At 37.6% G+C, this 13,412-nt stretch overlaps 1 protein-coding gene across 2 annotated transcripts in view; it reads right to left on the bottom strand.

Annotated features, from left to right (window-relative positions):
• Positions 1 to 13,412, bottom strand: part of LOC105499700 (interleukin 1 receptor accessory protein like 2) — a 1,280,649-nt gene that overhangs the window by 281,597 nt on the left and 985,640 nt on the right. For both annotated transcript variants that reach the window (XM_011772467.3, XM_011772468.3), the window contains one exon: positions 6,631 to 6,705. In XM_011772467.3, coding sequence (XP_011770769.1) covers positions 6,631 to 6,705 — 75 coding nt within the window. The remainder of the gene's footprint in view (positions 1 to 6,630; positions 6,706 to 13,412) is intronic.

Here is a 13,412-nt window from a genome sequence, read left to right on the forward strand (position 1 = left end):
TTTTTATTTCAACTTTAGAAGGAGTTGACTAATTTTGTTAAAATGAATTGATTCAAGGGTATCATAAATTTCCATTTTTAGTATTTGCCACATTAAAGCAAATGGTGGACAATTTATGATTTCAAAAGGTTCTATTCTTGGTCATTCTTAATTAGTTTTAGATAAATCTAGTAATTGGTTGAAGCTGCAGAGTTTTGTCATTGTATTTAGTGAAAGCCTAAGCACGGAGAACCTTTAGTATATGAGGTCCTGCCACAAGAAAAATCATTTTCCTTTTTCCCTCGTTTCACAGTTCTCATACGCGATGCAATTCTACTTATGCACATCTGTTTCCCCGCTAGATTGAGAACTCCTTAAGGCCAAGAAACTCATTTAATTCACCTCTATATCTTCAGGATCTAATATGCTGGCATCCAGTAAGAACTCAATAAATGTTTTTAGGTAAATAATGTTTTATAAAAAACATAGATTTGGTTGAATAGCTAATTTCCTAATTTGGGATTAAATTAGGTTTTTGTTTTGCCTTCTAGTCCTGAGTATTGAATTAAATGTTATATTTTGATATATTCCCTTGTAGAGTCTTTTACACTGGTTTCTTAGGGAATATGATATAATTTTCAGTAGAAAGTGATATGTTAGGGAAATTGATTTCTGATGAAGATTAACACTTCTTACACACATGGAGAAAGTTTGAGCCAATAGCACATAACACACTCATGAAATATGAATTTGAATAGCCTGTAAAAATAAAATAAATTCTGAATGAGAATAGAAAAAAAGAATCTTTTATACTGGATCACATTTGCCTAGAGATGAACTACTGGCTTTTTGAAACATCCAAAGTAACCCAATTAGCTTGGACTGTTCTACTTGTCTGAGTTTTTCTGATCTACCTTAGGTCCCCCAGGCCTCCTTTTTGATTCACACAAAAAGAGAAAGTAAATGTTTATATGTGTTTTCTGCATAATGCTGTCTAGCTTATTTTAAGTTTTAAGAAACTGCCAAAAAGAAAATTATCGGCCAGGCTCTATGGCTCACACCTGTAATACCAGCACTTTGGGAGGCCGAGGCGGGTGGATCACCTGAGGTCAGGAGTTTGAGACCAGCCTGGCCAACACAGCGAAACCCAATCTCTACTAAAAATACAAAAATTAGCCGGACGTGGTGGCACGTGACTGTGATTCCAGCTTCTTGGGAGGCTGAGCAGGAGAATCACCTGAACTGGGGAGGCAGAGTTTGCAGTGAGTCGAGATCATGCCACTGCACTCCAGCCTGGGTGACAGAGCAAGGCTCCATCTTAAAAAGAAAGAAAGAAAGAAAGAAAGAAAGAAAGAAAGAAAGAAAGAAAGAAAGAAAGAAAGAAAGAAAGAAAGAAAGAAAGAAAGAAAGAAAGAAAGAAAGAAAGAAAGAAAGAAAGAAAGAAAGAAAGAAAGAAAGAAAGAAAGAAAGAAAGAAAAGAAAAGAAAATTATCATCATCAGTCAGAAGAACAGAGCACATTTTCAAACTCACCTTTAATTAAAATTAGATAGCAGATCTCAAATCTTTCATGCAAATGTGTTCATGACTTTTTCAAAGCTTTCAGGAGTGTGTTACAGTTTGTAAAGCATGCATTTGGGTCTCATGAAAAGAAGTAGTTTATAAAAAGGGTCTACGTAGCATGAATATATTTCAAATGGGGCACATGTCCTTACAATATTTTAATAAATTGGTATTAACGGTGTAAAATAACTTTGTATATTGTAATACAGTGCTGTTTTACTTAGAAAAAATTACTGAAAATATATTTTTTTCAACTGCTAAGAAAAGAATTAGCCTTGGTATAGTCAAGGTTTATTTCTCAAATTTAAAGCTAAATTTACCTTCAGCGAGAGAAAAAATAAAGGATAACAGGATCAAATTGGAATTTTGCATGTGTGTGTTGTACATTGTTTTATCTTTTATATATCATACATTACCACAGGGAACTTTAGTAGTTACATAGACTTTTTTTGCGAGAGCAATAGTTTTCAGATTATTTTGTTAAGAATGTGTTTATCATCTCAAAATATATGGTTATTTAGTGAAAATTAACCTTCTTTCAGTATTACAAGGTGAACACAATTTAGCAACAACCAAACTGTCATCACCAAGTCAGCAAAAATGTATGTAAATTTCTAGAACTTTGCAAATGACTAATGGCTTACACTATAGGAGAGAGAAAGTCAAGATGTTTATTTTCCTCTAGAGACATAACAAAATATCTGTACTGATGCCAACTCCCTGCATGAAAAGTATTTATTTCTACTGAAATTTTTCATTTACTGAATTTCTTTTAGAAATATTCAGAACTGAGAACAGAGTGTAACCCTCAAATGAACACATGAACATTTATTCCAGACCATGTTTTCTAAAACTACCTTGAAGCTGATACTCAAGTATTTCCTAAAATGTGTCTCATTTTGCATAAAATTGCTGCATGAAATTCTTGTCCATGGGAAAAATAAAATTAATAATGCTCTAGATAAACTAATTAATGTTTGTTCAAGTTATCTACTAATTACTTAACAAACTACCCATAACTTAATAGCCAATGACAACCACTTTACTTTGCTCGTGAATTTTGGGCTCATAAATTTGAGAAGAGTTCAGCTCAGTGGTTTGTCTGTGATCTACATGGCATAAGTCAGGGAAGCTAGAGCTGAAGGATCCACTTCCAAGATATCTTCTTCACTTATGTTGGTGTCTTGGTGCTAGTTGACCTCTCTCTCCCACCATATTGTGTCTCATCCTCTAGTGCCTCTCTATATAACTTAAACTTCAAACAGCATGGTGGTTTCAGAGTGGACCAAAACACTGGGACAGAAGTTGTAAGTTTCTTTTGACTCAGCCTCTAAAATTTCAGAACATCACTTTTACCACACTCTATCGGTCAACTGTGAAGAATGAAAACTCAAGTTTAGATATTAGGAGTAGCCAAAAATCTATGGCCAACTTTAATCTACTACAATGTTGTCTAAAATTTTAAGTAATAGAATTTGGGAAACTGAAAGTTGATAATGTGTTTAGCCATATGGATTGGATTTTTGTATTTCTTGGCAGTTCTAATTTCAGTTCTAGCTTTAGGATGTCCAGAACTGAATGTGTTTGATAAACTTCAGAAACTGAAGGAAAACAATTTCCAGAAGTTTTCATTACCTTACTGAATTCTGCAAGTTTTCCAGACATAGACAGAGATATCCAATCGTCCCAGTTATCTCTCTGTATCTCTTTTTTACACCTGGTGTTTTCTAATGTTTCATGATTCTGACTGCAGAACTCCCACTGACACAGAGGAGCTCTTTGACATTTATAGTGCTCATAATGTCAGCTGACTATTGAGGTATAAGAGCAACTTATAAAATGATTTCCAATTGTGAATAAATGGTACTAAATAAATCCATGAAAGAGTTAAAATCACGTAAAATTAATCAGTCATGTGCTCCTTGAAATGCCAAAGATCTAGTTTGGCTGATTTTGCTTTTCTTTCTCTGAATTATATGGTTGTTTAACATCTCAGAGTAACAGCCTTTCTGGGATGAAAAATAAGCAGGTCTCCATCTTTCTGTCAATAAAGTTGTTTCCAACTGCGTTACAAACTAAAAGCCGAAAAGTTCATCCTTACATCTAATGTAAATTGGAAGTAAATTATTTTAGTAATCTTATAGGATGGTAATATTTGGTAGGGTGTTTTGGCATATATATCTATGTTAGAATACAGGTTTATACAAAGTACACATCTTGTAGATGTCCTGAACAGTACATACAGGTGTTGCACCCAGCGAATCTGAATGGAATGTATCTTCTACAACGGTCCTTCTCCTTGCTTTGGATCAGTACTTTTCAAACTTTGCTGTTGTGTGCCTAATAGCAGAGGAGAGTACAGAAGGTATTCCTCCAGGGACCACAAACATAAAATTTACTCACATTTTGTTTGTGAATCTTATCAAGCACTTTTTTTTTTTTTTTTGAGATGGAGTCTCACTCTGTCACCCAGGATGGAGTGTAGTGGTATGATCTCAGCTCACTGCAAGCTTCACCTCTGGGGTTCACACCATTCTCCTGCCTCAGCCTCCTGAGTAGCTGTGACTACAGGTGTCTGCCACCACACCTGGCTACTTTTTTGTATTTTTAGTAGAGACGGGGTTTCACTGTGTTAATCAGGATGGTCTCGATCTCCTGACCTTGTGATCTGCCCTCCTCGGCCTCGCAAAGTGGTGCTGGGATTACAAGCATGAGCCACCACGCCTGGGCTTATCATGTATATTTTATCATGCAAATGTTGCTTTATATATATGTGTGTTTTGGTATGAAAACAATTTATCCACTTGAATTTCCATGGAAACTAATGATATGAGACCATCATATGGTTCCATGTAACCCCTGGAACCACAAAGTTCCCTTAGAATATTTTTATCCCAGTTCGAGGTAGAGAGATGTTAGTAAAATGTATCATATGGTCAGTAAGGGTATCAGCATATCTAGATTTGGCTCTAACAAAATATAATGACTGCAAAACAATATGGGGACATAAGAAGAGCCACAGTCTAATATTTCATTATTTCTAAATATTCACCATTTCCACAGTCCACTCTTAACAACATGTTTATTAATTTCTTTTTGTTTTGTTTAAAATGTTTAACTTTGGTACTCACATTGCTAGGTTTATTTAAAAACTAATATTTGCTATATTTCATTTTGGAAAAGTGAACATTAGGAATACAATTTTCTCTCTCTTATTTTCAAGATATAAATAAGTTTCCAACAATTCCAGTTGAATTATAAGGATCAAAAGTTTAGTCAAAACTTCCAAAAACTACAAGGAGATATCGTCTCACCCTAATCAAAATGGCTTTCATCCAAAAGAGAGGCAATAACAAATGCTGGAGAGGATATGGAGCAAAGGGAACCCAAATGTCCACTGTTAGTGGGAATGTAAATTAGTACAGCCACTGTGGAGAACGGTTTGGAGGTTCCTCAATAAACTAAAAATAGAGCTACCAGATGATCCTGCAATCCCATGGCTAGGCATATACCCAAAAGAAAGGAAATCATTATATCAAAGAGATATCTGTACTCCCATGTTTATTACAGCACTATTCATAATAGCCAAGATTTGGAAACAACCTAAGTGTTCATCAACAGACAAATGGATAAAGAAAATGTGGTACATATACACAATGGAATACTATTCAGTCATAAAAAAAGAATGAGATCCAGTGATTTGCAACAACATGGATGAAACTGGAGGCCATTACATTAAGTGAAATGAACCATGCACAGAAAGACGAATTTCACATGTTCGCACTTATTTTGGGGAACTAAAAAATTAAAACAATTGAACTCATGGAGATAGAGAGTAGAATGATAGTTATCAGAGGCTAGGAAGGTTTTGGGTGTGGTGGAAGTAGGAATGGTTAATGGGCATGCAAATATAGTTAGAATAAGTAAGTTCTAGTATTTAATAGCACAACAGGGTGACTACAGTCAACAATAATTTATTGTGCATCTTAAAATAACTAAAATATTATAACCAGACTGTTTGTAACACAAAGAAAGAATAAATGTTTGAGGTGATGGACACCCCATTCACCCTGATGTGATTATTATACATTGTATGCCTGTATCAAAAAATTTCATGTACTCTATAAATTTACACACCTATTAGGTACCCACAATAATTAAAAATTAAATAACAACAAAAACCTTTCTAAGTGAGTGAAAATTGGGATCAATTTGTCTTCCCTGGCTGTATAATGGATAGAGACCACTATGGTCACAAATATCAATAAATCATATATTCAGTGTAAGCCCAATACATTTAAAGCATATTTACTCAGTTATCTTGTGGTTCTTCTGTTTAAAATTGAAGAAATTTATAATACTAGAATGAAATCTAAGACAGATGAAATCTTGCAAATGTTAAAGGGCATGATTTAAATTAAAGGCCACAATTTGAAAGAGATCCTAGCAGGTCTCTGAGTTTTTAGCTTACAGTACTTAAAATTACAAGGATTAGCAGTAGGATCTCTAAAAAGAGGTGCAATACCTTGTGTCCTTATTTGAGTGTGTACAAGGACAGTAGCACTCATAAGTCAACTTGTCACTTTTCCCAACATCATATGATTGATAAATATTCAGGATCCCAACCTAAAAACAAGTTTTAAATGGCCCTGGATTGTGATATTGAAAATAATATTATCAAATAATTTTAAAGGCTAAACCAAAGGCCTGTATTTTATTTTAAGAAATGCTTGGTCTCCAGGAGTTAATGCTGTCCAAATAAAAATTTTGGCTGACATGTATGAAAAATTTTCTGTAACAATCACCAATGCAAGACACTCATGAATCTATCAATCACAGAGTTAAAAAGCTCTGTCATACAGCACACTTAATACCCAGTGTAACTAATTAGTATTACCATTTTTTGATGCAATACAAACTAGTTTCCTTAAACTGCTATTGCACTGAACTCCAGGGTTATAAATGAGCAGAACACAAATTGATTTGCATGTAATAACAGTGGCAATAAACCTTTCCTGGTTCATGCAATTTTCCCCATCTGTTAAGAGAGGGCAAGTTTAGGAAGTGTTATTCCAAGGAGGGGACTTACCCAGCTGGACATCTATAACACTTGGCTGATTCTCCATGGGGAACAATGGCTTAGGAGGCTTGTCTGTGAGTAAAGCTAGAAGAGAAAATGAAAGAAAGTAATGGAAAAATTGAGATAAATTACAGGATGAGAAAGATTCTATCATGTATGATATTTAATGTTTGTAGACTTGACGGTGTGTAAACATTTATTAGACAGTGTACCTACTTGGGTTGTTACTCTATCCATACAATATCCATTTCCCAGCACATTTAGTGCACCATTGATTCACTGTAAATAGGACATTTTGACAACTACATTTTCCAACAAGATGAAACAAATGGACTATTTTGGGTGGTTTTTATAAATTTGTAAATATAAAGAAATATATATTTTTAAAGTATAATTGAGAAATAGGAAATCCTCATATATGCTTTGTAGTGGAATTCTCAATGAAATATTACCCTAATGGACATTTTTAGTGACATGGATCTTCTAAACCTCTGAATTATCCCCCACTCTCCACTGCAACCTCCAAAACAATATGATAAAGCAATGATATCTTCATTAGGATAATTGATCAAAAATACAAATTAACCATGTTTTATACTCCAAGGGTTGTGCTAGGTACTAAAGGGAAAGAAAGCAAAGTCTTTATCTTTGCCCTCAATTTATAATACAGGACTATGAACACAGGATTAGCACACTATAATAGAGAATAGAACATAGAATATAGCATTTGAACTATAAGGCTATATATAGTTGGTAAAGAAATGGGCTAAGGAGAGGTCAATATTGGCTGGAAGGTTTGAGGAAAGTTTTATGAAGAGAATGGATCTTCATATGAAAATTAAGGGATAGAGAAGATTTGGAAAGGAAGAGAGTAAAGAAGAAAAGATTCGCAGAAGATTCTCAAAAGGATTTTCAAAAGATTATCAGGAAGGCGGGCGGAGCAAGATGGCCGAATAGGAACAGCTCCAGTCTCCAAATCCCAGCACGAGCGACACAGAAGACCGGTGATTTCTGCATTTTCAACTGAGGTACTGGGTTCATCTCACTAGGGAGTGCCGGACAATCGGTGCTGGTCAGCTGCTGCAGCCCGACCAGCGAGAGCTGAAGCAGGGCGAGGCATTGCCTCACCTGGGAAGTGCAACGGGAAGGGAATCCCTTTTCCTAGCCAGGGGAACTGAGACACACAACACCTGGAAAATCGGGTAACTCCCACACCAATACTGCACTTTAAGCAAACAGGCACACCAGGAGATTATATCCCACACCTGGCCGGGAGGGTCCCACGCCCACGGAGCCTCCCTCATTGCTAGCACAGCAGTCTGCGATCTCGTGGCAAGGCAGCAGCGAGGCTGGGGGAGGGGCGCCCGCCATTGCTGAGGCTTAAGTAGGTAAACAAAGCCGCTGGGAAGCTCGAACTGGGTGGAGCTCACAGAAGCTCAAGGAAACCTGCCTGTCTCTGTAGACTCCACCTCTGGGGACAGGGCACAGTAAACAACAACAAAAGCAGCAGAAACCTCTGCAGACGCAAACGACTCTGTCTGACAGCTTTGAAGAGAGCAGTGGATCTCCCAACACGGAGGTTGAGATCTGAGAAGGGACAGACTGTCTGCTCAAGTGGGTCCCTAACCCCTGAGTAGCCTAACTGGGAGACATCCCCCACTAGGGGCAGTCTAACACCCCACACCTCACAGGGTGGAGTACACCCCTGAGAGGAAGCGTCCAAAGCAAGAATCAGACAGGTACACTCGCTGTTCAGCAATATTCTATCTTCTGCAGCCTCTGCTGCTGACACCCAGGCAAACAGGGTCTGGAGTGGACCTCAAGCAATCTCCAACAGACCTACAGCTGAGGGTCCTGACTGTTAGAAGGAAAACTATCAAACAGGAAGGACACCTATACCAAAACCCCATCAGTACATCACCATCATCAAAGACCAGAGGCAGATAAAACCACAAAGATGGGGGAAAAGCAGGGCAGAAAAGCTGGAAATTCAAAAAATAAGAGCGCATCTCCCCCGGCAAAGGAGCGCAGCTCATCGCCAGCAATGGATCAAAGCTTGACGGAGAATGACTTTGACGAGATGAGAGAAGAAGGCTTCAGTCCATCAAACTTCTCAGAGCTAAAGGAGGAATTACGCACCCAGCGCAAAGAAACTAAAAATCTTGAAAAAAAAAAGTGGAAGAATTGATGGCTAGAGTAATTAATGCAGAGAAGGTCATAAACGAAATGAAAGAGATGAAAACCATGACACGACAACTACGTGACAAATGCACAAGCTTCAGTAACCGACTCGATCAACTGGAAGAAAGAGTATCAGCGATTGAGGATCAAATGAACGAAATGAAGCGAGAAGAGAAACCAAAAGAAAAAAGAAGAAAAAGAAATGAACAAAGCCTGCAAGAAGTATGGGATTATGTAAAAAGACCAAATCTACATCTGCTTGGGGTGCCTGAAAGTGAGGGAGAAAATGGAACCAAGTTGGAAAACACTCTTCAGGATATCATCCAGGAGAACTTCCTCAACCTAGTAGGGCAGGCCAACATTCAAATCCAGGAAATACAGAGAACGCCACAAAGATACTCCTTGAGAAGAGCAACTCCAAGACACATAATTGCCAGATTCACCAAAGGTGAAATGAAGGAAAAAATCTTAAGGGCAGCCAGAGAGAAAGGTCGGGTTACCCACAAAGGGAAGCCCATCAGACAAACAGCAGATCTCTCGGCAGAAACTCTACAAGCCAGAAGAGAGTGGGGGCCAATATTCAACATTCTTAAAGAAAAGAATTTTAAACCCAGAATTTCATATCCAGCCAAACTAAGTATCATAAGTGAAGGAGAAATAAAATCCTTTACAGATAAGCAAATGCTTAGAGATTTTGTCACCACTAGGCCTGCCTTACAAGAGACCCTGAAGGAAGCACTCAACATGGAAAGGAACAACCGGTACCAGCCATTGCAAAAACATGCCAAAATGTAAAGACCATTTAGGCTAGGAAGAAACTGCATCAACTAACAAGCAAAATAACCAGTTAATATCATAATGGCAGGATCAAGTTCACACATAACAATATTAACCTTAAATGTAAATGGACTAAATGCTCCAATTAAAAGACACAGACTGGCAAACTGGATAAAGAGTCAAGATCCATCAGTCTGCTGTATTCAGGAGACCCATCTCACACGCAGAGACATACATAGGCTCAAAATAAAGGGATGGAGGAAGATTTACCAAGCAAATGGAGAACAAAAAAAGCGGGGGTTGCAATACTAGTCTCTGATAAAACAGACTTTAAACCATCAAAAATCAAAAGAGACAAAGAAGGCCATTACATAATGGTAAAAGGATCAATTCAACAGGAAGAGCTAACTATCCTAAATATATAAGCACCCAATACAGGAGCACCCAGATTCATAAAGCAAGTCCTTAGAGACTTACAAAGAGACTTAGACTCCCATACAATAATAATGGGAGACTTCAACACTCCACTGTCAACATTAGACAGATCAACGAGACAGAAAGTTAACAAGGATATCCAGGAATTGAACTCATCTCTGCAGCAAGCAGACCTAATAGACATCTATAGAACTCTCCACCCCAAATCAACAGAATATACATTCTTCTCAGCACCACATAGCACTTATTCCAAAATTGACCACATAATTGGAAGTAAAGCACTCCTCAGCAAATGTACAAGAACAGAAATTATAACAAACTGTCTCTCAGACCACAGTGCAATCAAACTAGAACTCAGGACTAAGAAACTCAATCAAAACCGCTCAACTACACGGAAACTGAACAACCTGATCCTGAATGACTACTGGGTACATAACGAAATGAAGGCAGAAATAAAGATGTTCTTTGAAACCAATGAGAACAAAGATACAACATACCAGAATCTCTGGGACACATTTAAAGCAGTGTGTAGAGGGAAATTTATAGCACTAAATGCCCACAAGAGAAAGCAGGAAAGATCTAAAATTGACATCCTAAAATCACAATTAAAAGAACCAGAGAAGCAAGAGCAAACACATTCAAAAGCTAGCAAAAGGCAAGAAATAACTAAGATCAGAGCAGAACTGAGGCAGATAGAGACACAAAAAAAATCCTGCAAAAAATCAATGAATCCAGGAGTTGGTTTTTTGAAAAGATCAACAAAATTGACAGACCGCTAGCAAGACTAATAAAGAAGAAAAGAGAGAAGAATCAAATAGATGCGATAAAAAATGATAAAGGGGATATCACCACCGACCCCACAGAAATACAAACTACCATCAGAGAATACTATGAATACCTCTACGCAAATAAACTAGAAAATCTAGAAGAAATGGATAATTTCCTGGACACTTACACTGTTCCAAGACTAATCCAGGAAGAAGTTGAATCCCTGAATAGACCAATAGCAGGCTTTGAAATTGAGGCAATAATTAATAGCCTACCAACCAAGAAAAGTCCAGGACCAGATGGATTCACAGCTGAATTCTACCAGAGGTACAAGGAGGAGCTGGTACCATTCCTTCTGAAACTATTCCAATCAATAGAAAAAGAAGGAATCCTCCCTAACTCATTTTATGAGGCCAACATCATCCTGATACCAAAGCCTGGCAGAGACACAACAAAAAAAGAGAATTTTAGACCAATATCCCTGATGAACATCAATGCAAAAATCCTCAATAAAATACTGGCAAACCAGATTCAGCAGCACATCAAAAAGCTTATCCACCATGATCAAGTGGGCTTCATCCCTGGGATGCAAGGCTGGTTCAACATTCGCAAATCAATAAACATAATCCAGCATATAAACAGAACCAAAGACAAGAACCACATGATTATCTCAATAGATGCAGAAAAGGCTTTTGACAAAATTCAACAGCCCTTCATGCTACAAACGCTCAATAAATTCGGTATTGATGGAACGTACCTCAAAATCATCAGAGCTATTTATGACAAACCCACAGCCAATATCATACTGAATGGGCAAAAACTGGAAAAATTCCCTTTGAAAACTGGCACAAGACAGGGATGCCCTCTCTCACCACTCCTATTCAACATAGTGTTGGAAGTTCTGGCTAGGGCAATCAGGCAAGAGAAATAAATCAAGGGTATTCAGTTAGGAAAAGAAGAAGTCAAATTGTCCCTCTTTGCAGATGACATGATTGTATATTTAGAAAACCCCATCAACTCAGCCCAAAATCTCCTTAAGCTGATAAGCAACTTCAGCAAAGTCTCAGGATACAAAATTAATGTGCAAAAACCACAAGCATTCGTATACACCAGTAACAGACAAACAGAGAGCCAAATCAGGAATGAACTTCCATTCACAATTGCTTCAAAGAGCATAAAATACCTAGGAATCCAACTTACAAGGGATGTAAAGGACCTCTTCAAGGAGAGCTACAAACCACTGCTCAGTGAAATAAAAGAGGACACAAACAAATGGAAGAACATACCATGCTCATGGATAGGAAGAATCAATATCATGAAAATGGCCATACTGCCCAAGGTTATTTATAGATTCAATGCCATCCCCATCAAGCTACCAATGACTTTCTTCACAGAATTGGAAAAAACTGCTTTAAAGTTCATATGGAACCAAAAAAGAGCCCGCATCTCCAAGACAATCCTAAGTCAAAAGAACAAAGCTGGAGGCATCACGCTACCTGACTTCAAACTATACTACAAGGCTACAGTAACCAAAACAGCATGGTACTGGTACCAAAACAGAGATATAGACCAATGGAACAGAACAGAGTCCTCAGAAATAATACCACACATCTACAGCCATCTGATCTTTGACAAACCTGAGAGAAACAAGAAATGGGGAAAGGATTCCCTATTTTTAAATGGTGCTGGGAAAATTGGCTAGCCATAAGTAGAAAGCTGAAACTGGATCCTTTCCTTACTCCTTATATGAAAATTAATTCAAGATGGATTAGAGACTTAAATGTTAGACCTCATACCATAAAAATCCTAGAGGAAAACCTAGGTAGTACCATTCAGGACATAGGCATGGGCAAAGACTTCATGTCTAAAACACCAAAAGCAACGGCAGCAAAAGCCAAAATTGACAAATGGGATCTCATTAAACTAAAGAGCTTCTGCACAGCAAAAGAAACTACCATCAGAGTGAACAGGCAACCTACAGAATGGGAGAAAATTTTTGCAATCTACTCATCTGACAAAGGGCTAATATCCAGAACCTACAAAGAACTCAAACAAATTTACAAGAAAGAAACAAACAGCCCCATCAAAAAGTGGGCAAAGGATATGAACAGACATTTCTCAAAAGAAGACATTCATACAGCCAACAGACACATGAAAAAATGCTCATCATCACTGGCCATCAGAGAAATGTAAATCAAAACCACAATGAGATACCATCTCACACCAGTTAGAATGGCGATCATTAAAAAGTCAGGAAACAACAGGTGCTAGAGAGGATGTGGAGAAATAGGAACACTTTTACACTGTTGGTGGGATTGTAAACTAGTTCAACCATTATGGAAAACAGTATGGCGATTCCTCAAGGATCTAGAACTAGATGTACCATATGACCCAGCCATCCCATTACTGGGGATATACCCAAAGGATTATAAATCATGCTGCTATAAAGACACATGCACACGTATGTTTATTGCGGCACTATTCACAATAGCAAAGACTTGGAATCAACCCAAATGTCCATCAGTGACAGACTGGATTAAGAAAATGTGGCACATATACACCATGGAATACTATGCAGCCATAAAAAAGGATGAGTTTGTGTCCTTTGTAGGGACATGGATGCAGCTGGA

The sequence above is a fragment of the Macaca nemestrina genome, chromosome X (genome assembly GCF_043159975.1).
Source record: "Macaca nemestrina isolate mMacNem1 chromosome X, mMacNem.hap1, whole genome shotgun sequence".
Taxonomy (NCBI): Eukaryota; Metazoa; Chordata; class Mammalia; order Primates; family Cercopithecidae; genus Macaca; species Macaca nemestrina.